We start from the raw sequence: 26472 nt of genomic DNA on the forward strand, positions 1-26472 counted from the left end.
AACACTTGGGAAATATGAATTATGATTAAGGCGGCTCTGCCCTGTTGCCGTCACCTCACATTATGACTTTGTGAGCAGTATGACTAGCCTATACTTTTCAGCTAAGATGGGAGAAGTAGGCTACTCAGATCTTCTAAGTAAAAGTAGAAATGTACTTAATAAGAGTAGGATTACTATTTTCTTGAATACTGCAGGGAAGCTTTTGAATGTTACTCCTTGAGTGTAACTAACATCTTATTTAAGTGTCCTTTATATTTCTCATTATTAATCCAAATCTGCAAAGTAACTAAAGGTATTAAACACATGTAGTGCAGTAAAGTACACCATTCACCTCTTAATTTTAGTGTGGTAGTAGGCCTACAAAGTAGCACAAACATTTGAAATACTCAAAGTACAATTCCATCAAAAATGATACTTAAGAACAGTACTTGAGTAAATGTACTTAGTTACTTTACACCACTGGTTTTCAGACGGGAGTAAAGGGTCTTTCTGTGTCGCTGGCAAGTAAAGCCGCCTTGGTCACACCCTTCCCAGCTTCCCCCTCCCGCTCTGCCCGCCATGTTCTGGAGGAGGAGATACGTGTAGCCTCCTGGCTTTAGCTGGCTTAGCATTAGCAACACATAGCTAGGCGGAGGCGCAACAAGCTCTCCGAACGCCGGAATAAGTACTCTATCTTGATTTTTTCCCTTGGGTTTGGAGAAACTCGTTTATGGGTATATTTTCCTGGACTAAAAGTTGAACCCGAGGTAGCCCAAAATATATGGTAAGTTAACGTCGGCGTTCAAGACAGTCGAGTTGTTTTGTTTTTTTCCAGGGTGTCCTGTAATCCTGTTTGCTCTGGTGATGTCTCCACCGAGCACCCGTCTTGGATGCTAGCTTGAAGGATTGCTAACTAGCTTAGCATCCTAGTGGCTGTCTAGCTAAACGGAATAGTTCTGTATCTTGGTGTGGGATTGCCTGTAAATCCCCAAACATACAAGCTGTGTATAACACTAGATGCTGAGTGATCAACAGTTGAATGTTTAAGCCAAACTACAGGGGTGAGGAGATACGCCGCTGGCTAACCTAACATAAGCTTTGCTAGCTTTGATCCAACTTTTTTTACAAAGACAAGTTTTGATCTTTTATGATAAATGAATGTTAGTCAGCCGTTATATCTACGGGCACACAATCAAATTGGTGACAAGACTAACTACATATTAAATCAAAATGTAGTTTTGTTGTGCTTTTCAAATCACCAGACTCAACTAAGTAAAACACTGTAAGCAAGTTGCCCGCTAGCTTATTTGGCTAGCTACTGACAACTAACGTTACTTGCTGCAAGTTTGCACTCAACTTGCTAGCTAGGGTTAGCGGTAACCGTTAGCGACGAGGTGACTATTTATTCAAACGACTGAATTAAAATAGCATTTCACACACTTGGATTTCTTCTTCGTTTAACATTATTTCGCTATCCAACCCGGTCTATTGCTTGAAGAGGGACATTATTGAGGCTTACTAGTGTTAGCTAACTCTTCTTTAGCTTATATGCTACTAATCACATCAGTTCATTTAAACGCCGTGATTTGTTTCCTTTTTGTAAAGGGACGGTTTGATTACTTGTATTTCCTTTACAACGGCACCATGCTTTAATATAGATAACGACTATGTTGGGTCATACTATTGTGAGTCATCAGGGCAAAACTTGACGTCCTTTTACTGATATTTTATGATAAATTATTTTACGATGTGGGCGCTGTCTGTTTACTTGCTCCGTTTCCAATCGACCATCCGTAATGGCAATTAAGCCATCAACTATGCTGTCAGACACTGAACAGTTGTAGGGTTTGTTTGGTTTATGGGGTATGGTCGAAGATGCCTGTGTCTGGGTCATACAGCCTGTGGTTTGGGTGTAAGCTTTGTATTCAGGGCTGCACTGAGCCCATTTAAACGTGGCCTGAGAGGGGCAGGGCTTTGTCTATCGTCAGGACGATCAGTCAGTAACAGTGGGTGACGGATGCATCATCACCGTCCGCCTCCCTTCCCTGATTTAGCTTTGTCTCCCAGCCGGCCAAGCAGGACAAAAGGCGGGGTGACAAGCTTATCAGAAGGTGGCTTCTCCTTCCTCCTCACTGCTTCTGCCTTAATGCTCCTCATAACTTAAGGACAGCCACTAGTGTCTTTGAACACGTGTTGATTTGTGCGGGTTAGACTTGATATACTTTTTATTTGACTTGACAGCATTTCATCTTTGAGTAGTTGAGTGTTAGTGGATTAATCACTGTTATACGGTGCTTGTTGTTGCACTCAAATTCAGTTTAAAGGAAGTAAATGGATGGCTGGATAACTTTATGTCAAGCTGTAGCACACTCTTTTTCTTAATGCACGATATTGGTTCACACATACAGGTATACCGGGTATACCACATACCCGGTTGTGAAATAATTCTATCTCCAGATGCTCCAGATTAGTTTTACTCTTGTTGTTTGGGCCTGGCACGGTAGACCTGTTCTCGGTCTACATATTTTCAACCCTTAATGCTCATCACAGTTTACCTAGGTTTTGTACACACACACACACACACACACACACACACACACACACACACACACACACACACACACACACACACACACACACACACACACACACACACACACACACACACACACACACACACACACACACACACACACACACACACACACACACACACACACAGACACAGAGACACAGAGAAGACAGATCTAGCTTGTGCTCTTGCATCAGACAGTGGTGGACTTTTATTTAGAGTGGTGCAGTGATGACGTATTTTAATGGCCAGCCCGGAGTTAAGTATTGCAGGGGCTCCTTCAGCAAAAGATATTGGGATTTTTCTTTTGGAATATAGCAAACAAATAAGATCACTTGCAAACAGACGTTTATGCCACTTTCATGTTTTATTGCTTACGTAATGCTCCCAACAAACTACATGGTTGCCTGACTGAACGTCACAACCGCTAAGCAAAAGGGGGACTAGTATTCTGTGTGATGATGTTTGGTAGTAATATTTAGTCTCTTGTAAGCAACTGCTGTTTTGAAGACGCATACAAGCTTCAGGCATTCACAAGTGGGGTATTACTGATGTATTTAATGTTGTAGTACTAAATAAAAAATCATTGTAAGCTTGAGTTAAACACAGACCTTATTTTAAGCATCCAACTAAAAACAAATTGAAAAACCATTGACAAGGATTACTAAAATGCTAACCCATTTTTGGGCTTAGAACTCAATCCTGCACCACTTTACCGACTGTAGGTTGTGGCATTGTCTCACACATTGTGCTTGTCCTCAGTCTCATAACATGTTTCTATTATGGCCTCTAGTCTGGCATATATTTGCATTCGCACCAATGCGGTTCTGTCGTCTCATCTGTCCGCCCCACAATCCAAATCTTGAGTGTATGACGACACAGACCCTGGTAAGATTATTTGCATTCTTTTTTTTTGTACACTGTCGCATCACATCATACTGTTTGTGTGCTCTGTAGGGTTTGTGTGCTCTGTAACGGTTCACAAACATTTCGGTTCGGTACGTACCTCGGTTTTTAGGTCACGGTTCGGTTCGGTACGTTTTCGGTACAGCAGAAAATTATCACAAAACATAACATATTTTTTTTTAATTATTATTAAACTGTGAATAATGTATTCACTCAAATAAATACAAAATATAATAAAACAAACATTAAGGTGCATCATTTCGATTAACTGAAATAATCTGTATTTGAACTTTACTGTACTAGTAGGCCTACTCACAAAACATAAACTATTAGATTTGGGTTTTTAATTATTATTAAACTGTGAATATTCACTCAAATAAATATATAATAAAATAAACATTAAGGTGCAGCTTTTCGATTAACTGAAATCATCTGTATTTGAACTGTACTACCTAAGCAGCCAGTTTGACATTAGGACTTGCTTGTTATTGTATTTTCATGTTGTTTAAAGAAAGATGAACTTGTCCACATTGCTTGCCGAAAGGGCAGATCTGCTGGCACTAACAATGTCTCCTGCCGTGGAGAACACCCTCTCGCTAGGGACAGAGGTAGCAGATACAGCCAGGTAGCGCTTTGCTAACATGGCAACATAAGGATATTTGCCGTTTGTAATAGCTTTGGCTCGGTCTGATGTTTTTGCGAGTGGTGGAGGCTAAAATGCTAGTGGGAGTTGGGTTTGCACTTCAGTCTTTTGGTACCGGTGATATTCACGTTCGGGTGATGCCTTTTCAAATGAGTGTGCAAGCTTGATGTATTGCCAGCCGCGTAACCAATTGTAGTTGAACAATGCCGACAAACAGCTTTGGTTCGGTCCACCTGTCTTTGTCCGTCATCCTTGTACGTAACTGCGAAACCAAAATGTTCCCAAACCGGAGACTTCAATGATGCTGGAGGATTTTCGAGCTCAACTTTATCTGCGTTCGCCATTTCGACAGTTCCTCAAATTACTGACTACATTGAACGCATCCCTCTGACCAGCTCGTCCAATGAAATGAGTTGTTTGCTCTATGGCGCGTTGAACACAATGGGAGCAAATTACTCTGAATGCTGCGACGCAGCACCTGAGATTACTTCCAAGAAGTTGTTCACGTTCTCAATTTTTTACGTTTAACGTTATATTCGTTCGGTACACTTCGGTACACACGTGTACCAAACCGAAGGGCCCGTACCGAATAATTTCGGTACGGGTACGTGTACCGTTACACCCCTAGTGCTCTGTAATTCATATGTAGGTCATTCACTAACACAGTTTGAGATTTCAGTTTTAAATCAAGTGCGATTCGGCATTTGTTTTGGCTGACGTACTTGTAGCATCAAGAATTATTGGAAATGGATCAAACTTTAAGTCGTTGATGTGATTCATCAAACATGCTGTGATTATAACACTCCTGCAGATCAGGTCCTAATGTTGTAAGTACCTCTGGTCAATACATCGATTTACAGTTCAGCAAGGAATTGAACCTGTTGATGAGCAACAATAGAAGGACATGCATTTGCTATAAACTTGAAATAATTGTGTTTGGTCTGTTTTATTCACTTATTGATAGAAATGACTTTGCTAGTTGACCCAGGCAAAATGTCCCCCCATATATTGTAATGATAGCCCATATGCTGGCACGTAAAACATTTTTTTTGATTTTTTTTTAATGTAAACGTAATAGTACCAAATTATATTGTAGTTATTTTTTTGTGATCAAATATCTGATAATAGTGCAATCAGTATCTTATTTGGTTCAAACAGGATCCAGCAGTTTTTATGAATTGGAATTAGATTACTGTGTAATAGTGCACACCGTGTTGTTCTGTGTGGAACAAATGTCTCCTTTCTAATGTTTTTTGCAATGACGTACAATAACAAAGTAGTTTATCTCCTTTTAAAAACTCTGGCGTCAACTCTGAACTGAGCCCATCTTATTTGGTATTTGCAGTTCAGTTTCCTGCTGATGCTACAGTACTGTCCTTCTCATGCCTTCACTAGAGCATTTCTACATGAACTTGATGCCAGAAAAGACAGCAAAATGTGTTAAAGTCAACATGCATTAAAAGAAAATATAGGTTTAGTATGTAGAGATAACAATGTTGAATATAAAAGAAAAGAAAGTCAAATATCTTTGAGACATAATGAAGCCTGAAAGGATATATTTCCACACACACACACACACACACACACACACACACACACACACACACACACACACACACACACACACACACACACACACACACACACACACACACACACACACACACACACACACACACACACACACACACACACACACACACACACACACACACACACACACACACACACACACACACACACACACACACACACGTGTCTTGTGTGCTGTCTCTTCTGGACCTTGGGGGATCTAAGCACAGAAGGGCTGGAGGAAGGCGGGCCAACAGTGCCTTGTGGGTTTTTTTTTTCCGGGGTGTGAAGGAGGTGTGGGGGGGGGCTTGGATGGACCAGACAGACTCTCCTCTCTTCCTCCTGTCTGCTATGGGTGAATAGGTGATTATAGCAGCAGATGTGTCATTAGGTCTGAGCAGTATTCATGCGGATGCAGGGTGAGGAGTGGGGGGGAGAAGGGTGACGAGGGAAAGTTTGGGGTCACGCTCCACAGGAATCACATTTCACTAACGTTTAGTCAATTTAGGGGATGTGCCAAGTTGTTTTCTTACCCCCCCCAACACAGTCGCACGCTCCTCTTCGTTTCCTCACCCTCGTCCACCCCAGCTGTCTTTCCATGGCATTGCTCGGCAGGAAGTTCCTTGAAACAAATGCATACAAGTGTGTACATCTCTTCATAGCCATTTGCTACTTTTGAAATTGAAAAATTGTGTTGCGTTCACCACAGAGTCTGTATAGACTGCTAATCACTTCTAGAACCCGTCCCTTGGTAATGAAAGCAGGAGGTTGTGGGGCAGGTCGGTACACGCTTGGCGCAGGGATCAGATTACTGAATAGGATAAGTCATCTCGGGTCTAGATGGTAGTCTGAGCAACAGTGGGCACAAACGGATCCTTATTCAGAAAAAAGGATTCATTTAAAAAAGGATTGGGTGAGGGTGCAGTCAGGTGATGTAAATGTGTCTAACTACGACAATATGTTTTATGGCACTAGTGGGTGTAGAATACGCGAGGCAAAACATCCTAATCAGTTACATTCATTTATTATCCTCAATATTTAGTTAACAATTATTTACACATTGCATCACCCAGTGCACCTTGAGAGCCAAGTTAAGACGCTAGATATATCAAGAGCTTTTGTAAACAACTTTGTGGAGTTAACAATTTAATCATAAACAAATTGGCTGTTGTAGATATGAATCGTGATTAAGCTGAATCAAAAAAGTCACTCCCACATGGTGAAGGAGACGGAGTTTGGGGTTTTAAGACGGCTTGACCGGCTTCTGACCACACCCCATACCCCTAAAGCACTGAGGGCAGTGCACTTCAGATTGAAGTAGCAACGGGGAAAAGGCGGCCAGTACGTTTAGGTGCAATGCTCACAACTGTGCCTGCCACCCCAGGGCTCGACATTAAGGACTTCTAGTATTTAGCTCGGGCAATGAAGCCTCACCTGCTGGTTGCCCGATCGGGCAATCTATTATGCCAGTATCATGCAGCTGGCGGATCAGTAATGAGTGACCCGACAGTGAAACTAAACATATCTATAACTAGTTACGGTAGTTTGAGAGGTAATTAAAATAGCTACGTGTGATATTCTAACCTGAAGTGTGTGTTTTGTCCGCTCACCGCTGCATGTCGACTCATCAGCAGCAGCTGATCTCTCTCTCCCGTCAGATTAGACTTCACTCGCGTTTATGTCCATATCGATCAGATCCATGTCATGCACTGCACCCACCTTCATTTGCAGCCTTCCTGAGCCAACCTAGCGCTGGATGGGCTGCACCGCTGCGGAGGAAATGCACCGAGCGAGGGCCAGCCCGCACTGAGTAGAGGAAAAAGTTGTGCTGGATTTATCACTAAACAACACGAAAGCATCATTGTGAAACAGAATGCATCATCATCGTTTTATCTCAATGATCTTGTTTTCATAAACATCATCAACATACTAATCTGCCTGAATGACCAAGCCAAACAGATGCTTGCTCATTGGAATGAACTGTTCTGTCCAAGCGTACCATACCATGTTAACATAAGCCACACCTCTTGGTAAACAGAATCTGCATAAACGGTAAATATGTGCTTCATAACTTCACAGTAAAGTGACTTCTTCATGCTTTAGAGAGTTTGCATATGGAAATTAAATCTGTAGGTGGTCACACAGCTGTGAATCGCTACAATCTCTCCATACTGGTGAGTGTCAGGAAGTGATTCGTATCTGTGCTGCTGATCTGATAGAAACAGGACTGACGAGTCACTCGTGTATTCTTCATCTGACTGCAATTGCTTAATTTCTCCTGACACCCACCAAAGGGTGGAAACACATTTTCACTCACTCAGTGTTCTGGCGTCTCTCATAATGACTGTCGTTATAGGGAAGAGCCTCGATAAAGGCTCGTTAAATACTGAATTGCTTGAGAATTATAAATAAGGAAAACATTAATTCCAGCTCTGCTAAAATTTGCTATTACTTTGTGCTACTGAGTGGTACATTTTCCACAAAGCTGGCAACAACAAACCATGTTGTTATTGAGGTTATTCTTCGCAGTATCGTAAGAAAAGAATCACACCACATTATTTGATTATCTTTTGAGACTCAGACAATTGTTGTATTTTCTTTTTATTGTTTATGCTCTTTAAACATTTATTTTATGTTTTTTTCCGTCGCATTGATCTTCTATTTTATTCCCACCAATCTTGCGTTTTCTTTGAGTGTCCTGCGATCTTTGCTCCTATTTCTTGCCCTCCAAGCCCACCCAATACGCAACTTAACCACCACACAGACCTGCCTGCTCTTATGTTATTCATGTTCAACAACCCTGCCTTGTAATTTGAAATTCAGTCGGGTTACTGTAAACTGAGTGAGATAACAACAGTGGAAAACCCACCCGGCCCCAGTTAATAAGAAGGAGGCATGGAAATTGCTTATCAAAGTATGAAAGCATGAAACATTGTTTGGTCTAGTTTCAGAAAGGAAGGCCCTACAGCTGCTCATATAAATACAAATGATATTTTCGATTTCTTTGTTCATAATCTTTAAGGAAGTCACTGGTTAGCCCTGGCTCTGACTGTACCAGATTTTCGTAGTTTTGATGAAAACATGTGTATCTCCTATATTTCCTTAAGAAAGGTAGGTTGAATCAAATATTTAAGGGTTTTGGATTCATAATATTATTGGCATACAACATCAAGTTTTTGTTGTAGAGACACAATGTAGGCAGTTAATGTGCAACTTATAATAATAAGGACGTTTTGTAATGTTTGCTCTTTAGTTTGTCTACCATTTTCCTCTGTTCTTACCTCTCTTATCTTTCTCAAATGTCTTTTTCCTTCCACTAACCTGGTATTTGTCTGTTTGTTCCAGGTGATGGCGTGGACACATGTGCAGCCAGCACTGTGTGTGTGGAGATGGTTTTAACAGACGCTGCTCTGGAGGACTCAGGAACACTGCACTGGCCTGGCGAAGCCTCATAAACAAACATACACAACACACACAGCGCTGTACACAAGAAGATTTTCGTGCACACGCCACCGCCGTGCCTTGAGAAAGGACACAGGCGCACGGACACATAACTTGAGCTTCACCTGAAGCACACACAAACACGTATACACCCGCTGTGTTCTCTACCTAAATATTTTTGGGGTCATAGATTCTCTCCTGTGTGAGAGTGTACGTTTTTATTTCTTCCCACTTGTCCCATCTCCACCGCCACCATGCCGAGCTCCACCATTCGCCGGCAGATGAAGAACATGGTAAACAACTACTCGGACGCAGAGAAGAAAGTCCGAGAGTCCACCTCCAACGACCCCTGGGGCCCGTCGTCCTCGCTCATGTCCGAGATCGCCGACCTCACCTACAACGTGGTCGCCTTCAGCGAGATCATGAGCATGATCTGGAAGCGGCTCAACGACCACGGCAAGAACTGGCGCCACGTCTACAAGGCGCTCACCCTGCTCGACTATCTGATCAAGACGGGCTCAGAGCGAGTGGCGCTGCAGTGCAAAGAGAACATCTTCGCCATCCAGACCCTAAAGGACTTCCAGTTTATCGACAGAGACGGCAAGGACCAGGGCATCAACGTCAGGGAGAAGAGCAAGCAGCTGGTGGTCCTACTCAAAGACGAGGAGCGCCTCAAAGGAGAGAGGTAAGACACTTTTTTTAATCAAAAACTCAGAAATATTAGGGGTTGACTTTTGCAATAAGCCTGTAATCATGCCACGTTATTATGTCCTATTGGAAAAGCCTGTGCCCAACTTTTTTTACATTCACCATTTGTTTGGCAGCATGTTTAATTCTAATTCATGATTTTTTTTTGGGAACTATTTAAAATCCTGATTCTCATGGCTGTTTTAGAAATAGACTTCGTCTCACTCGTGCAAATGTCAACTTCTAAAGACTATTTCCCCTTTTCTTTTAATACCTTATGCTTACGTTGTCTTTTTGGACGTCACACGGAGGATTAGAAGAATCTTAGTTAAGACAAGATTATTGTTCAGTAGCTGATACTGTGTTTTATTTGTCGTCCTACTAGGTCTCAGGCTTTGAAGACCAAAGAGCGCATGGCCCAGGTGTCCACAGGGAGCAGTCAGATGGGTTTTGGTCGAGGCTCGTCTCAGCCTAACCTCTCCACCTCCTACAGCGAAGAGTACGGCAGGTCGGAGGGCTCACCTGCCTCCTACCATGGCTGTGAGTATTGCGTTATAGTCGCCACAGAGGCTGCACACACACACACGGCTCGTTTCATCTGTGTAAGAAGCACATATGATACCAAATATTCCATTATACTGTATTGTGCGTCCCAGTTGGTGAAACTTTGGCCTACATCCTGAAACCTGCCCCTCCCCCTGTTCTGTCTCTTGCTCACAGTTCCGCAGTAGGGCTGCATTCCTCAGCACTCACACACATTCACACTCTCTCTCTCACACACACACACACACACACACACACACACACACACACACACACACACACACACACACACACACACACACACACACACACACACACACACACACACACACACACACACACACACACACACACACACACACACACACACACACACACACACACACACACACACACACACACGAAAGAGGAAACAGAGTTCACCCCCTCCAGTCTCTATCGTTCACGCGACAGAGGAATCTGCTCCTCTTTTCACTGATACTCTCACTCCTCCAGAGACATGGAGAGGGAGAGATTTTGTAACACACAGTGACAGACAGTGCAATATTTGCATCTCTTGTTAGACTAAGATACACTCGCTGAAAAGAGAGAAGTTATTGGAACCTGATTTGGCTAACCTTTGAAAAATAAGAGGGAAATAGAAATAAATGTGTTTTTTTAATGACGTGGTTTAGGGCTTCACGATATTGGAAAAAAACTGACACTGCGATATTTTCTTCACTTGCGATATATATATGGCGATATGAAAAAATACAGGAATTGAAGAAAAGACAGCAAACCATCCTTTCTTGAACTTTAATGCTATACAATTGGTATTTTTTTTACAATATTTAACCGGATGAAGGATTTTAGTCACGGACTTCTGGATCTTAAGTTATCAGAGCAACAAGCTGAGCTAGCTCGGTTATCCTGCTGTGATCGGATCAAGGAGGTTGTGATTCGTGGTTTGCTGTGCATGCAGAGCCTGCACGTCACTCACTCCAGTACCCCTGACATGAGAGCCGCGCGAGTTTTCCTTTTGTAGCAAGCATCAAAAATAATTGTAACATGATGTGTTTGAGTTAATTTGCCTACTTAATATCGCACGTCCTGCGATGTCAATATGGCGCATGCGCATACCGCGATTATCGTCACGACACGATATATCGCGCAGCCCTAATGTGGTTTATTTTCTACATATGCACTCTTCTGCTCCATTGCATGATATATCCATTCGTCTGATATCTTTAATATTCCATATCACATCATTCCTCCCTCCCACTCTGGAAGGGTTTCTTTACTTGCATTTCTACAATTTTTTTTATTTCCAATAGCTCATTCTAACAGATAATAGAAGCAGTTTTCAAATGGTTTGAAAGGAAGATGGAGGGAGACAGGCGTAGAGTTGAAAAGAAACATAAATCCCAGGCAGGAAGTGGGGTAACTTAGAGCGGGACAGAGGGGAAGAATGGAGAAGATGAAATGAAAAAGTGAACCATGGCCCCTTTTCCTTGTCATCCTCTGACCCCTAGTCCTTTGTGTGTGTGTGTGTGTGTGTGTGTGTGTGTTTCATTGAGTGTGTGTTCATCTTTTACTCTGTCCCATATTCCTGCATGTGCGTTATGCTTGAGCGTGGGGCCCAGAGACGGAAGCTCAGGCAGCTGACTCATTAGTTGAGAAAACTGAAGGAGAGCCGGGCCAATAGGGGTGAGGCTGGCCTGTCGCTGTGGGCGTTTTCAGGGGGGATTTTTGGCATTCCAGTCGAAATGTTTTAAATATTGTTGTCCAGACAGTGTGTGAATGCAAGTGGGACTGTTGGTGTTTACCTAGCATAACCCACCTGACCCCAAATAATCTAAAAAAGTTGGAACTGGCTTGCTCCAATAAATGTAATTGTTCTGATTTACAATGATATGATTACACCGCGTTAGGGCTAATGTGTGCTTGTGTGCCAACGACTAAGCACATATTTATTTAGGCTGTAGTTTCCCTGAGGTTAATGAGCCAAAGATAAAGGCAGGTTTCACTTCTGTTTTTTTGTTTATAGTTCAATGACTCCCTTTCACCTCAGTACACAAGCTAACATGGTTAATTGCTTTTAAATCCCATTATGAGTTCAAGCAGTTCACCTAATCCAAGTCAACACGCTTGATGAAGTGCTGTTTCTATACGTTGTCTTATCGGAGTAAAAGCTCCAGGGCCCCAAGTATGTTCTCTGTGGAACACCAAACTCTATACAAAAGAGTTTTTATTCATTCATTCCTCTTTAGTTGTTCCTCATTCTTCTGACTGGTGATCCCCTTTCTTTACATGCAACATGCTTCCTTCCTAAAAATTTACATTAAGAAGCCGCCCCAATCACCAGGTTCCTAGCAGCCTCCTCATTCTATAACTAAGCAGACAAGAGGCTGCGCGTTGCCGATGTTGTGGTAGACACCCCGAGGATAAAAATCCTATACACTGGTGGTCATCCGCCCATTTCACTTTCCCCAATACTCATGCTGCACTTAAAAACGTGGCTTTGACTGAAGGGTTTGGAGGATTACGCTTTGGTTTAATATCAGTGTTGTGCTTATTCGCCAAGAGATAAAACATAACTTGCAGAAAATTGAAATGATAGACAAGTGATTACTGGAACTAACAGCTAACACACACAAGAGTAGGAAACGGTAGACCTAGGAGAGTAGCTTTTTCAAAATGCCTGTTTCTGCAGGCCCAGCTTTTTCCGTGAGGAATGCAAAGAAATTGTGATTATCCTTATATGGTCCATTCCCACAGTGGTGGGCAAACTGTTGTGTTTTAGTTGGACTTGAGTTTTGTTTATTTGTCTTTCTGACTCGCTCCTGTCCTTTATTGTGTTGGCAGTTCGGTCTTTCTTTTGCATTAGTGGTTGAAAACTGTTGTTTAAGTCTTCTTTTGCCTTGCAGTTGTTTTTGGAGAGACGAAAAGCGATTCTGTTGATAGACGAATGTAACGCATCGATCAAACATGTAAATGGGAGATATTGGCAAATGTCTGAACATCATAGAATAAATGCACTTGTTGCTGCTAAATGGCATTGTACACACTTTGTGTGACCCTAAGAACAGATCTCTCCGTCTGTTTTGTAATGGTTTAGATAAAGCATACATCAGTTGCAGGGTCCCATTGTCTTCCTATGTAGGCTTTAGTGCCACTGTGGTCCCTGTCTATTTAAGGCAGACATGTAGCTGAAGTTGAGGCAATGGCTCAAGTCCCACCAGCTAACAAAACACACCTTTACCCTTCGTTCTTCTGATCAATTTCCCAAGAGATACACAGCCTGGAGATCGAGCTTGGGAGACATGGGACTACGGAATAATAGGGCCTGAAAGGAGCTAGTTAGTGAGCCCAGGAGTCAGGAGAGGAGACAAGAAGTGTTTTTAATTAAGCTAGTTTATCCTTGTGTCCTCACGCGACCCAGAAACCGTTCCATCTCTGCCATCATGGAGGATCATCATCCATGTTGTTGAGAGTAAAAGGACTTCTGGAGTCTTTACATCTTCACATCTGATCGTGACACAAAGCTGTGTTAGTAAACAGGAACTGTTGTTGCTTCTAAACTGAAGCTCTGGAATTAAGGATTATTTTGTTTGGCAGCTGTGGCTCCACTTATCTTTCAGGGCATACCTCCGAATAATTAGGTTTTAAGTTTAACAGCTTTTAAAGAATGGAAAGCCTTTTAACTGTTCAAGGAACGTCCTTTTTAAGAAGAAATGATTGGTACCATTTACTCATCATGGAAACACTGGTTACGGCAAATCTACACGGTTTTAATAATAGAAAACTTCTGATGTCTGCTTCCTGATAGGACCGGAGGATGTTTGCCAAAGAGGTTTTAAAGTTAGTTGTAGTGAAACTCACCGTCATCGTTTCCCTAAATCATATCTGTGTCAGTGTTGTTGTTTTGTCTCTACACTAAAGCTTCTTTCTATGCATCTTTTTTCCACCCGTTTGCTTTCAGAATCTGAAACGGATGTAACAATATACAAAAGATCATCATGGTGTGATGAGTATTGAGTGAGTATGTTTGGGAGTGTCCACATTAGCAGCAGCAGCAGCAGCAGCAGGCATGTCATGACTGGTGTGTGTTTTCAGAGCAGAGAGAAAGAGATTAGATGGCAGAAGTAAAGGAGCAAAGTTTATAATCGAAGTTGGAGAACTTAAAGCACTCTTGAGACTGAGAGGAATCGTCTGGCCAACAATTGCCAAAGACTAATCTGCACAAGGCATTTCTTTCCAATGCATATGCTAAGTAGTGGATACAATGGCTTTGTATATGAACAGTTGCATACACAACATTTAATTATGGCCGAGAAAGCATAGGTTTAGTGAACACCCGCAGACAGACCTGAAAGGAACTGTAATTTTCAGAACTGATGAAGCAGAAGTACATCATACTGTTTGTCTGTCTTGAAAATTCAATATTCATGACATGGTAAACGTGATCATTCTGGATAGTAATAGTAATATATGATTTCCATACGGTTTCATTTCTTGTCATCACCTCCCACATCATGGTTCCCGTGGAAACAGCAAAGTAACTCTTTCCAAATGAGAAGACACACGGTCCATTTTCAATAAAAAATGCGTCTATGCCATTCGATGTGTGTGTGTGTGTGTGTGTGTGTGTGTGTGTGTGTGTGTGTGTGTGTGTGTGTGTGTGTGTGTGTGTGTGTGTGTGTGTGTGTGTGTGTGTGTGTGTGTGTTGTGGGTGTGTGTGTGTGTGTGTGTGTGTGTGTGTGTGTGTGTGTGTGTGTGTGTGTGTGTGTGTGTCCGTCCACATGGCCTGCTCTAATCCAATAAGCTGGGTGGACCTATCATCCCTTAAGGGTCACTGAATGCCTCCAACACACACTGTACTTTCGATGCAGGTCTCCCTTGAAAAAGAGATCATTGATCTCAATGGGATTTTACCTGGATAAATAAAGGTTTTGAATTGATATATTCTGCATACAGCACACACGTCATTTAAATACGACTTGCTCGAATAGACAATACGTTATTATTGTAATTATTACGACATGTCTTTTTGGGGGAAGTTTTTGAGTATTAACACACAGACTTTAATTGTTAAGCCCAATTATAGTACGTACACGGCTATGTGATGTGTAGCAGTGATGCTGACTTCTCAATGTGTGTTTTAGCCACATCTCCCAACGCGGGTTCAGAGCTGGAGCAGGCCAGACCTCAGACCAGCGGAGAGGAGGAGCTGCAGCTGCAACTGGCTCTGGCCATGAGCAGGGAGGCTGCAGAGCAGGTACGCACACGCATAAATAAATTAAAGATGAATAAAAAAAAAGAAGTAAAAAAAGAAGTTGAAATACGTGCAGTAAAAACACATTGAAACCCTGTAAAGCTCGCACATTGCCAATGCATCTTTTTTTCAATATACTGGGTTTTTCTTGGTCAACAAACTGTAATCTTCAGAAGCATATTGCACCACCAGCTAAATGGCATTTTCCCTTTATCATGAACTTGTATTTGGATAAATAGGTCAAAAATATTGAGACCATTCTGTGTTTTTAGTTTAGTTATATTATTTCATATAAAAAAGAAGTTGCTCATGTGCTGATTATACTAACTGTGCTCAGGAGGATCGCATACGCAGAGGGGACGACCTGAGACTACAGATGGCCTTGGAGGAGAGTAAGAAAGGAGGGCCTGATTCAGGCAAACTGGCCAAAAGGAAGAAAGAGGTAAAACACACATGGAAACTAAAGTGACTGTTGTTCCGTTATCATGACGCTGCTCATTAAAGGTATTTTGCTGCTGCTTCCTGAGCCGTAGTGAAAACTGGCAGCACACTCCCCAGTTTACTCATCGTTATTCTGCCTGAGTAGCAACTGGCTAAAGTGCGGCTCATGTTTTATCTCGGCACACAACGATACGACCACCGTCAGTATGTTTAAACAGGATAATGGCCGACCAACAGATGGTCTTCAGCTGGAATGTTGTTCTTCCCTATCTTATCCCTTTTCATCTCAAAGGTCCCATTTTCCCTCCTTTGTCTGCATTCTTGTTTTGTTTCCTGCTCACTTTCTCCGTCTCTTTCCAGCCACAATCGTCTTTGTTGGATCTGATGGTCGTTCCTGAGCCCGGTGCCACCGCTGACCCCTGGGGCGCAGGGGCCACAGCCGGAGCCAGGGCCGCCGCCGCACCAGAAGACCCCTGGAAGACTTATGGTACACACACTCTTCTTTAGAAATCATCAGATTATGTCTAACACACTGACTGTCCTTGTTGATTTGTGTGTGTGTGTGTGTGTGTGTGTGTGTGTGTGTGTGTGTGTGTGTGTGTGTGTGTGTGTGTGTGTGTGTGTTGTGTGTGTGTGTGTGTGTGTGTGTGTGGGTGTGTGTGTGTGTGTGTGTGTGTGTGTGTGTGTGTGTGTGTGTGTGTGTGTGTGTGTGTGTGTGTGTGTGTGTGTGTGTGTGTGTGTGTGTGTGTGTGTGTGTGTGTGTGTGTGTGTGTCGTCTCTGCTCTCCACCTGCAGCTCAAAGCACTGTGAGTCTTTGTGAAATAGGAATGCTGCTCCACTGGCTCAGCAGCTATACGGCACAGAGGGGGGGCGGGTTGTTAGAGGAAGATTTAGTGAAGGGGAGGAGGGAGGGGGAGACTGTGGGGGAGCTGCATATGTTCATGCTGAAGATAGAATTAAGAAACATGTATTCTTCCCTATTCCATGACTGATCCTTTTAAAATACTTAGAAGTCTGCTCATGCAGTTAAATAGACAGTAGCTAAGAACACCTTTATGTGTAAAGGAAAACTATGTAAAATGTATTTTTGGGTTGCACACTAAATTCAAAAGATGTATTAATGTGAATAGTTTTTCAGAAATGGTCCTTCCCTCCAATATCACAATTGCAATATTAGTTAAAATAATTACAATGAGTTATTTATTCCAATTCATGCAGCCTTACCCATATTAATAACACATCTTTAATTATGTTTTATGACTTATTGTTTTCATTATTTGGTCACATTTGTATCGTCTAATTATCCCCTGTTATTTTCTTTGTATGGCGTAGCTAATTCTTTTTCACCTTTTTGTGTTATTGTTGTTGAAACTTTCAAGGAGTTATTCCTTGTAGAGAATATTATAATTAGGGCTGTCAGTCGATTAAAATGGTTAATCGCGATTAATCGCAAATTAATCGCACATTTTGTATCTGTTCAAAATGTACCTTTAGAGGAATATTTTCCAAGTTTGTAATACTCTTATCAACATATGAGTGGACAAACATGCTTTATGCTAATGTTTATTATCATTTGAACAATGACAAATATTCTCATATTAGGGTACAAATATTCTCATATTCATATTTCTCATATTCTCATAATTGTGTGTGTGTGTGTGTGTGTGTGTGTGTGTGTGTGTGTGTGTGTGTGTGTGTGTGTGTGTGTGTGTGTGTGTGTGTGTGTGTGTGTGTGTGTGTGTGTGTGTGTGTGTGTGTGTGTGTGTGTGTGTGTGTGGTGTGTGTATGTTGTGTGTGTGTGTGTGTGTGTGTGTGTGTGTGTGTGTGTGTGTGTGTGTGTGTGTGTGTGTGTGTGTGTGTGTGGTGTGTGGTGTGTGTGTGTGTGTGTGTGTGTGTGTGTGTGTGTGTGTGTGTGTGTGTGTGTGTGTGTGTGTCGTTGGAGCTATGTGCAGCTCAAGGCATATGCTCGAACGGGAGCTGCCTGGACGCTGCAATCATGAGTGTGCTGACTTCTCCTACAATGTCCCACTGTCTGGCTTCCTGCATAAAGTCAAGTGCTCGGCGCAGTTGTGGCGAAATGTCGCTCCTCTGTTTTCATTTAAACAGCTCCTTATATCCGTTAGCGCAGCTAGCTAGCACCAGATGCTAACAACAACAATGCACGGAAGGTCTCTCTCGCTCGCTCGGGCCACGCATACACACACCCGCCCGGTCCTCCAGATGGCCAGTCGGTGCCTGCCGGTGAGCGTGGAAGTGTGGTCTGCTGCAAGCGGGCAGCAGGAGCGGGGCTGTCAGCATCGGCTTGTAGATGGTATTTTAAACTCAAGGCGCTCTGAAACTACGGGGCGGCTGAGGGAAAAAAATACACATGCGTTAATCGCGTTAAAATAATTTGTGGCGTTAATTTTTTTTGCGTTATTAATGCGTTAACTTGACAGCCCTAATTATAATACATTAGGATTTAAATACATTACCACCAGAACCTGCATGAAACGACTCTTTTGACCTCCTTCCTCCTGCTCTCCTCCCACTCCGCAGGGTCTTCACCTAAGCCAGCAGCTCCAGTGGACCCATGGGGGGCGACTCCCTCTGTCCCCCCCATGAAGAGCAGCGATCCCTGGGCGGCTAACTCCGCTCCTGCCGCCGACCCATGGAGCTCCGCCACCCGACCCAAGAACTCCATTACAGGTGAGCACCGGGAAAATAGTTTCTCTCTCTCTCTCTCTCTGAGTTCTCTCCATTCCAAAAAACATGTCATATGAATAAATAGCTAGCATGCAACTAACGAAATTGCGTTACAAATAGGGATGCTCCGATCGATCGGTCACCGATCGAGATCGGCCGATACTCACTCTCTACCGATCGATCGGTGCTCTCTAAACATGCCGATCGTGAGAGCCGATCGCATGACGTAAAATACAAGACACTTTTCTCTGTGTGCGGCACAACAAGCCAAAATGGCTTCACCGGTCTGGCATTATTTTAAGGTGTCCGAAAAAGACAGTAAAATAGCGGTATGCAACGTGTGTGAAGCAGAAATCCTGCAGCTCCGCCCGCCGGACCGGTGAGCGGAACGAAACACACACACAGGGAGAACCAGTTAATTTCCTCATATTCCAAACGAGAAATTACGGTAGCAAATCACCCGGTTCTTTACGACCAGAACTATTAACGGGATACAAACCGGAGGAACCAGGCATGGAGGGAGGTGGCAGAGACAGTGGGTGAAACTGGTAGGTTTTGGAAGTGGAAATGGAAGTTTTAAACATCACTTTAAATGGAAGATTGAAAGTGATGTTTAAAACTTCCATTTAGGCCCCGCCCACTCGATCGGATCGGCGATCGGTATCGGCCGATACTGATTCCGGCGATCGGCCCCGAAATTGGCGATCGGAGCATCCCTAGTTACAAATATACATCTGCATGTTTTTCTGCCTTATTGTGTTCATTGTTCTATATTAGTTTCCCAATGATCCAAACTCATTCATACTTGGTGTGTGTGTGTGTGTGTGTGTGTGTGTGTGTGTGTGTGTGTGTGTGTGTGTGTGTGTGTGTGTGTGTGTGTGTGTGTGTGTGTGTGTGTGTGTGTGTGTGTGTGTGTGTGTGTGTGTGTGTGTGTGTGTGTGTGTGTGTGTGTGTGTGTGTGTGTGTGTGTGTGTGTGTGTGTGTGTGTGTGTGTGTGTGTGTGTGTGTGTGTGTGTGTGTGTGTGTGTGTGTGTGTGTGTTGTCCCCTTCCAGGTAGCTTTGACCTGTACAATGCATCCAACGGTACGTCTAAAGAGGACTTCTCAGAGTTTGACAGCCTGCGCTCTTCCGCCTCTGTCCCCACTGGTACTCACCCTTGTCCTCGTCTCTCTAATGCCACGGTGTCTGTGTTGTGTTTCCTCTGTGAAGCCCCTCTGCAGACACCACGTCTCTGCGGGGGCACACACACACATGTCTTGTCTTTGTATGTAAATACCACCAGACCAGAGCAAGCACAGAGGTGGTGATGCGTCCACTGGAATAATATCAAAGCTGCTGAGATTTGGATCAGAATGATGGACGCCTGCTGTTCGCTCTGGTCTGGTCCCATCAGAGGTGGAAGAAGTATTTAGATCCGTTACACAAGTACAAGTACTAATACAACACTGTACAAATACTCAGCTACAAGAGAAAGTCTTGCATTGGAAATGTTGATTACGTGAAAGTACGTATAATCAGCGATATGTATGTGTTAAAAATAAAAGCAGAGAAATCTAAATATATATGAAAAACACCCCAATAATTACTTTTGGAAAATTACCTAAAGTTGTTATTTGGCTGATTGATTAATTAACTAAGCTGTTCCTGTTTTAAGAAATTGGCTTATTTAATGCATTCCAAGATATATTTTCATCTTAAAAACAAGACAAAAAAGCTGTAAAGAAAAAATGTAGAGTATAAAGTAAATACATCTCCCCCTAAGTTGTAGCGGAGAAGTAAATTACTTGAAATTTGCACCTAAGTACAATACTAGTAAATGTGCTAAGTTACCTTCCGCCTCTGGGTCCCATATCACTGGTACGGTGTGATGTTTATCTCTAAATGCTTTGTGAGACCTGTGCCATCCAGTTCATAGAATCCCCTTTAGATCTGTTGAATACATTTTCCAATTTTATTTTTAAATCAAACCCATGAACAACTCCGTCCAGGCTGGTCTGGGGGGGGGGGGGGGGGGGGGGTCTGTGAACAGTCTGGCACAGGTCTTGAGTGTTTTCTCATGTGGTTTGTCAATCTCTCGGTGCTGGAGGGGGACATTGGAGTTTTGCTATAGCTCAACACAAACACTTTACTGATAGGCTCAAGGTCAAACTTCTCCCAGAAGAAGTCATCCCACGGTGAACAGAGGACACACCATGGATGTATAATAAGAACTGGATACAGCGTGGGAGGCGGGGCCTCGTTCATTCCTATGAGAGTTGCTCATTGGTGCATGGAGACAAAATGGCCCAACTTTTGATAGAGCGAAACGTCACGAAAGCATTCATATAAACCGTTCTTATTGTGCATCCATGGGTAAAGGTAAAACGCATGTAGTACTGTACATCACATGAACGTACCGGGGGGTTAGACGGCGTTCATAATGCTCTCAGAATAACGTTATTAGCACATTTTACAACTTGAGGACCGAATGTTTTTAATAAGGGCTACAAATGTTCATACTGTGTAGTTTATTTAGTTTAAAAAAAGTTATCCAACGATTTACAGACGTCTCTTCCCAATGTTAGTCAATGGGAAAAAGTGTTTTCGGGCCCAGCGACTGATACGGAAGTGTAGTACCGCCGTTTGGCCACAACGAATATTTTCCTCAGAGTCCGGTGCACTTCCTGAGGGCTTGGGACACACACTTCAGTGTAGCAGCTCTGAAATCTACAGTATTAAGTTTATACACACACCCCTGTCTGATTTTTATGATGAGTCTTTGTTTGGCTACTACTACATTTGAGTTTTTTAAGAAGACATTTATCCTCTTTGAAATGTCCTCTTGTGTTGGTTGCCTCTGACTTTGTGTGTTCATGTGCATCGACGAGCGTCTCCGCTGCTGTCTGACTGCTGCTGCATAAAGCCGGCTGTCATCCTCTGGTGGCCTATCGTAAACGCATCTTCTGATCATTTAATTGCATCAGTTCTATTTTATTTCACGGTAATTGTGAGTGCTCAAGTAGATGCTGTGTTTGGTGTAAGTAAAAGCTCGGATTGGAGTTGTCCAAGGCAAAAAAAAAAAAGGATAAATACATATATTTAGGGCAGGGCGATATTCAGAAAATTCAATATCATGAATGTTTGATCAAATACGCTGATATTGTGAGGATTTTGACCTTTAATGCTTTCACAAATTATTTACATAATGATCATTTAAAAAGTAATCGTCATAATGTCTATTAAATGACTAAGCAAAGAAAGGAAAATAATAAGAAAGCTAGATCAATCAGGGACTTTTAGAAAATTGCATTTCCTGTAAAGCGGCCGTTAAACCATAGAAAGACGTCATTTACGATATTATGATATCCAAAATGTACGATGATATCTAGGTTCAGATTTTGGTTATCGACATTTTGGTTCCCTAAATGTAATATAAGACATGTTTTAATGCCAAATCCGTGTAGCTAGCAGTATCACAAATATAAAAACATATTTAAGCAAAATCAAGGTTTATTGTGTTAGTGATAGCTTTGTTATACTCTACCCACAATTATAAATGTATCTGCAGTTTACATGATAAATCGTGTCTTCATGATGACTCGGTGTTTTTGTTCCCTCAGAGAATTCCAGTCACAGCTTATCATCAATGAAATGCAACCCTTCCTCTCTTCCTCCAGGCAACGGGGGCGTAGCTTCCTCTCTCCCCTCCCAGGCCAGCCTGGCCAGCAGCAGCAGTCTGGACCTCTTTGACCCCCTCCCCTCCTCCATGTCTATGTCCGGCTCCACAAACCCAACCAGGAAGACCCCCGAGTCCTTCCTGGGTCCCAACGCTGCCCTGGTCAACCTGGACTCTCTGGTGACCAAACCAGCCCAGCCGGCGCCCGTCATCAACCCCTTCTTAGCTTCAGCAGGTGGGGGGAGTTGTTCTCAAAACTGGAGACATGGACACACACACACACACACACACACACACACACACACACACACACACACACACACACACACACACACACACACACACACACACACACACACACACACACACACACACACACACACACACACACACACACACACACACACACACAGACACGCCCATCTGCACAGTGTAATGCTGAATCATCGACCCTGCCCTAACGAGCAGGAAACTCCAAGAGACAAAGGATCTGATTCATAAAATGGCTGTGGGCTAAAATAATCATTGTATATTGTTTGATTCATATTTTTGAAGTAACAGAAAGATCAACATTTAGTTCTATTAAATCCAAAACATTTGAGTTTACTTTTAATTTGAGGTTTTCAAATAAAGCTTTGATCTTATTATTATATGTTCTCATCGCCATTAAAACAAATCCCATGTTGTGGCACTAGCCAATAGAACTGCAAGTGTTACATAGTGATGTCATTATGTTACTGAATCAAACAAGGATTCCAATGGAGGCGTCTCGGGCAGGGAGGGAGTGTGTGGCAGGGAAGCTCCTTTGCAGACCATTTACATGCACCAAAACATATTTTCTCTTCTCCCTCTCTTCAGGCGTCGCTGCTCCAGCTCTCGCCCAAGCAGCCCACGCCAACCCCTTCCAGGTGACCCAGCCGGTGCCCCCCACCCTCAACCAGATGCGGGTCAGCCCCATGCCCTCCAGCTTCGGGATGGGGGACCCCATGTCCGTCCCCCCGGCGTCCGCCCAGCCCATCACCATGGTCCCCATGGCCCGCGGGGGGCTGCCCGCGGCGATGCAGGCCTCCATGTCTCTGCCCCAGCCCCTGATGAGCATGCCCCCCCAGGCCGGGTCGCAGCAGGCCGGGACCACCAACCCATTCCTCTTGTGAGGGGGTGACCACCAACCCCCTCCCTCTCTTTCTCTCTCTTCCACTTTGGCTCCTTAAGAAGCTAAAAAAAAAATGAACAAGGAGATGTCTTATCTCATTTATCTCTTTTATAACCAACTCCTAGCCAGGTCCTAGTCCCAGCCTGCCCCCCCCCACACTTTAACACACTCCTTTTACCCCTCCGTCTCCGTCTCTTTGTCTCAGTGCTACAAGCTGCCTAGTCCTGTGTGTCCATTACTGATCCCACGCTGATGTTGATGACCACAAACAGTTTGCATCAGTCTACAGACTTACAGAGTAGCAGTGGTGTTTACAGTTTACAGAGTTGGGACAGTCCCCCCGTCCCCCCCCCCCCCACACACACGGTCCTGGTTTTATTCACTCGTCTCCTCTCCTTCATCCCCTTCTCCTTTTTTCTTCTTCTGTGGTGGAGTGACAGGAGAGTCTGCCCATACTAAAGCCAGGAACTTATCTCCTGAGAGCTAATCTTTTATAAGCCCTGTCAGCCGATGTGTGTGTGTGTGTGTGTGTGTGTGTGTGTGTGTGTGTGTGTGTGTGTGTGTGTGTGTGTGTGTGTGTGTGTGTGTGTGTGTGTTTGTTTGTTTGAGTGAGCGCACATCTCAGTACTTTTACACTGTGTATATTCCAGTGGGTTTTACTTATACACACTGGAGTACGGATGCGAGATGGTCAGATGTGTTTTTACTCTCGTGTGTGTGTGTGTGTGTGTGTGTGTGTGTGTGTGTGTGTGTGTGTGTGTGTGTGTGTGTGTGTGTGTGTGTGTGTGTGTGTGTGTGTGTGTGTGTGTGTGTGTGTGTGTGTGTGTGTGTGTGTGTGTGTGTGTGTGTGTGTGTGTGTGTGTGTGTGTGTGTGTGTGTGTGTGTGTGTGTGTGTGTGTGTGTGTGTGTGTGTGTGTGTGTGTGTGTGTGTGTGTGTGTGTGTGTGTGTGTGTGTGTGTGTGTTATAAAGCAGGGATTTTGCACAATTTGTTCTTTTTTTCTTTCTGTCTGCGACTGTTGGGCTCACCGTTCCACCTTAGCTAAGGGAGGCTGACACCCTGCCTCGGCTCGCGGTACCACTCAGTCACAAGTCTCGTCACTTCCTGTCAACTTGGACCTTTTATCCCCCCCCCCCCCCCCCCCCAAACCTCCATGTGAACTTTGACCTCTCGGGGTCACGGGATTAACAATGAACACTTATCAAAGGAGGTGAACCCCTTGTTTTAGGGGTTGAAAAGATTATGAAATGTTACTTTTGTTTGTACTGTTGATGCTCGGATATTAACTGCCCCATGTTGATGTATTTGTCACTAACCGACCCCCCCTCCCCCCACCAAGTGTGTGTTTTAGAGAAAAATACATGAACTGTGATGGCAGCAGTGTTTTGCCATTTGAACATAAAAGATGCAGTGGGGCATCATGGGACAGGTTTTTTTTCCTTTTTAGTTGTTTAGGGTCAAAGGGAAGAGGATGGGTTGTGAGAGAGTGTGAGTGAAGTTTGCATGAGAGATAGCTTCCAAGTGTACTTTTTATGAGCAAGTTTAAGATAGTTTCTGAAGTTTAAGTCAAAAGGGGGGGGGAAATATAGACATCGGCAGCCTTAAGTGTGCGTGTGTGCGTGTGATTATGAATGTCAGTGTGTGTGTGCGTGTGATTATGAATGTCAGTGTGTGTGTGTGTGTGTGTGCGTGTGTGCGCGCGCGCAACCATATATATCGAGGAGTGTTTCCATGCAAAGATAGCTATGGGTTTAACACTGCATCATGAAAACAGTTTTACATCAGAGTGGATTTACAGCGGCTAATCTCTGCAAGAACATTACCTGCTGGACACACACACACACACACACACACACACACACACACACACACACACACACACACACACACGGTTGTTGCAGGATCGGTGTATTGATAGCACACGGAATCCCGCAGCAAAACAACAGAGCGTCATGTCATGTAAACGAGCAATTTTCTTTCGTCGTAATTTACTTTTTTTTTTAGATGTAAATCCATAGCCAAGCCTTTCAGAGTTTCGGAGCTGTGTACTAGCTAAGCATCGTATCGTCTTCACTCTCTCTCCATGTCTTTATTATTTTCCGTCATGTAGTTTCTTTTCACCCTATGGGTAGGCGATGTAATTCTCTTCTCTTAGAAGCACAACTGTTACCAAAGTCATAGCGACTGTGATTTTCTGAGTAGATTGAACAGTAGGGTCACACTTCACTGACATTTTTTTTCTCTGTTTATGGATCCATTGTTATGATTATTTTTTTATCTATTAGAGCTATTTGTTACGGAGTTTGTGTAAAACAAAAAGTGTTACTGTTAAAGTGGGCTGATAAATGAATTGAGCCTGATGTGCAGACCCTTCCTCTCCGTAGGTCAGTTCTGTTATCACTGCCAATGTTACTTGTCTGGAAGGGGTGTCTTTTCTTTTCTTCTTCTGGTGTGCGTTGCCGCCCTCACCTGGCCTGCTGTGGTATGACAGCTACACCGCAGGACCCTTGGTATTTCCACTAAAACACAGACCTTTATTTCTCTCAGGCAAAAGGAGGGGCAGCTCCAACCGTGTGTATGATTTTGGGGATGCTGAGGGTGATTAATGCTTGGGGGTCCTGAATGAATGCGTGTGACACTTACTTGCCGACCAGCCAGCAGAACATTTTAAATCTAAATATATGCAAACATTTGAGATGGATTAAAAAAAAACAAAAGAAGACTTGATGTGTTTTGCAAAGGTTAGATTTGCTAATAAAGTCTTGAAATGATATTCTAGCTGTCACTTTCTCACTGGCCTTGATTTCACTGCGGCCTGACCTTTAGCGATTGTGAAAACAAAGTTGTTATGGATGCATTGAAAAACAAAATAACATTTATTGTAATGAACAAAATCAACACTCCCTAACGGTCACTGCAGCTGAAGACCTTTGGACTCATGG

General features: G+C 43.3%; 1 protein-coding gene across 3 annotated transcripts; it reads left to right on the plus strand.

Moving 5' to 3' along the window:
• Positions 1-563: 563 nt before the first annotated feature.
• On the plus strand, positions 564-24331 carry epn2 (epsin 2). 3 transcript variants are annotated; one of them, XM_034089462.2, is made up of 10 exons: positions 564-763; positions 9018-9798; positions 10186-10340; positions 15488-15600; positions 15935-16039; positions 16399-16525; positions 18577-18726; positions 19777-19869; positions 22380-22613; positions 23237-24331. In XM_034089462.2, exons 2-10 carry the CDS (start codon positions 9368-9370, stop codon positions 23530-23532), a joined length of 1704 nt encoding a protein of 567 aa, XP_033945353.2. In that variant the 5' UTR covers positions 564-763; positions 9018-9367; the 3' UTR covers positions 23533-24331. The 3 variants fall into 3 exon arrangements, with proteins under 3 accessions (XP_033945353.2, XP_033945354.2, XP_033945355.2); XM_034089463.2 differs by having other exon boundaries at positions 19777-19806; XM_034089464.2 differs by lacking the exon at positions 19777-19869.
• Positions 24332-26472: the final 2141 nt, after the last annotated feature.

The sequence above is a fragment of the Pseudochaenichthys georgianus genome, chromosome 8, assembly GCF_902827115.2.
Source record: "Pseudochaenichthys georgianus chromosome 8, fPseGeo1.2, whole genome shotgun sequence".
Classification (NCBI taxonomy): Eukaryota; Metazoa; Chordata; class Actinopteri; order Perciformes; family Channichthyidae; genus Pseudochaenichthys; species Pseudochaenichthys georgianus.